Source organism: Brassica oleracea, unplaced genomic scaffold, assembly GCF_000695525.1.
Source record: "Brassica oleracea var. oleracea cultivar TO1000 unplaced genomic scaffold, BOL UnpScaffold02146, whole genome shotgun sequence".
Taxonomy (NCBI): domain Eukaryota; kingdom Viridiplantae; phylum Streptophyta; class Magnoliopsida; order Brassicales; family Brassicaceae; genus Brassica; species Brassica oleracea.
The window spans coordinates 1-2,499 of record NW_013618677.1 but is presented as its reverse complement, the minus strand read 5'-3'; the positions used below and the strand labels follow the sequence as shown (position 1 = coordinate 2,499).

The following is a 2,499-nucleotide window of genomic DNA, read 5'->3' as shown; positions in this document are numbered from 1 at the left end:
CGTCGGAATGTCCGTCAGAATACCGCTGTTTTCTTGTAGTGTCTATACGTAACTTCGTAAGTATGCATATATAAAAAGAAACTAGAGATAAGGAAGTGCATACCCGGCCCTAACACCGGGAGGACAGTTCTGACCAGATTTCCGGCAAGCCCAGAACCCATTAGCTCGAGCGTCGAATGTCCCACCGACAAGTGAGAATTTGCTAACCTTTTTGAAGAGAATCCAGTAGCCGGAGTTTCTAAATTCTCTGTAATCTGCTGGAGCAACGACGGTGCCGGCCACTTGAAACTTGAGTTCGCTCTTGCATGGCCCTCCAAACGTTATTGCCTTCACTAGAAACGTACCGGTCGGAACCATCATAGTGGCTGAAGATGCCGAGCCACAAGCCGCTTGCCATGCCTTGAGGAATGCTGCCGTTGAATCCGTGACGCCGTCCGGATTGGCCCCGAAGCTAACGACGTTGAACACGTTGGAGGCGCTGGGGGGGACATCGATGAATGTGAGAAGTGTGAAGAGAAGTGGTTTAATATTTGATTTCTTCATTTCTGGATATGTGAGTTTGACTTTGTGTTTGATTTTGGGGTGACGCATCATGCATGGTTATATATATAGTGCATGGATGGATCGTTATTGGAGTCTATGGTACAATTAAGAGCATGTGCGATTTAGTATATGAAATTATTTATGATTGATAAAAGAATTTTAAATTTCCAATCATTAGGTGCACACATGGTTCGTATATAATTTTTTAGGAGCAACGATCGTGGTATTAATGATGACATTTTTGATAATGTACTTTTATTGCTGATGTTTAAGAAAATACGTTGGAAATGTGTTCAAGAAACAAAAAAAAATAAAAAAAGTTGGAACAAACTAAACGGTTGATTCACGATAAATATTAGCGCATAAATTAAATCCTATTATCTCCTCATATGGATATATAATAAAATATTATTCTTTTACAAAAAAAAAAAATTAAATCCTATTTCCCGTTAAATCGATATATAGAGAGACGACGACACGACAACAACAGTAAAAAAGCAATCTACAAGAATGCAGCATTATCATTTACCACAGTCGAATCCAGAAAGTATTAGTACTAATTTGTCATATCTGTCATTTTTCTATTTAAAAGTCTAATTTTAACTTGAACAATCTTGCAATCTTTTTATTATATGTGTACATGTATATACACATATAGAAACGTAGTACGCAGCTTGCGTAGTCACGAACACGGGCAAAATCAGCCATATCGTCGTCAATTAACGTGAATTTGAAAATAAATTAAAATGTAGTTAAAATATTTTCATGTGTACATCATGATATCACCACATTTTAAATCACATCACATAAGCTGTTGACCAAAAAAGACATGTGATTAACTAGCTCGCACATGTTGGCAAAAAAAAATATAACTAACTCGCACATTATTGAAACTTGTAAACTTGAGAGAAAGGGTGTTTGGGAAACTTGTTTATTCCATATACATGTTACAATATATCTTTATAAGATCTCAATATATCTACAACTACTACATCCTTATCACTATCGGGATGAACTGGAAGGGTGCAGTGTTTATCGGGAAAACAGTGCGCATTGTATGTCACGTAGTTTCAGTTACGGTGTTTGTGCTCCCCCTGGATTCCAGCACCTGATCGAGCTCCTCAGGATCGCACACAGCAGGTGGTGATACACTACTCTTAACACGATCCTCAACGTACGGGAAAATGCTTTCATTAAAAACTACATCGCGGGAGATAAAGAACTCCTTGCTCTCTAAATCATAGAGTTTCTACCCTTTCTTGCCGAAGGGGTAACCTACAAAAATACATCTCCGACTCTGAGATTTGAATTTATCCTTGTCTCACAATGTTTTATGAGCGAAACAAAGACATCCAAAGATCCTCAGTCCTTCATAAGATGGGCGTTTTCCATAGAGAAACTCATACGGAGATTTGCCTTGAAGTAAACTTGATGGAGTTTGATTGATAACTTGGGCTGCAGCTAAGACACTCTCACCCCAAACCTTGACAGGAAGGTTCGCCTAGAACATGAGTGATCTCGCCACATTAAGAATGTGTCTATGCTTTCTCTCCACTCTACCATTCTGCTGTGGAGTTGCTACGCAAGAGGTGTGGTGAACGATCTCATTCTCTGCAAAATACTTAGACAAGCACAAGAATTTCGTTAAATTATCGCTATGAACTGTTTGGACAGGATGTCCGAATTGTCGTTGAGCCAGGGAACAGAAATTAGGCAACACGGTTCTGACCTCAGACTTCTCAAGTAGCAAGTGTATCCACACTGCACGTGAGTAGTCGTCGACGATTGTAAGAAAATATATGGCTCCACAAGAGGATAGTTCACGGTAAGGTCCCCACAAGTCAACATGGATTAATGCAAAAGGAACTGAAGCTTTATTAGAACTCTCGGTAAACACCCCTCGAGTTTGTTTTGATTTGAAACAAATATCACATCCTCCAAACTTGTCGGAGTTGT

The 2,499-nt window shown here is 39.3% G+C and overlaps 1 protein-coding gene across 1 annotated transcript; it reads right to left on the bottom strand.

The window, feature by feature from the left end:
* Positions 1–81: 81 nt before the first annotated feature.
* LOC106321608 (polygalacturonase-like) lies at positions 82–543 on the bottom strand. The gene has a single exon (XM_013759854.1). The coding sequence runs from the start codon at positions 541–543 to the stop codon at positions 82–84; it is 462 nt and encodes a 153-aa protein (XP_013615308.1).
* Between the last annotated feature and the right edge of the window lie 1,956 nt (positions 544–2,499).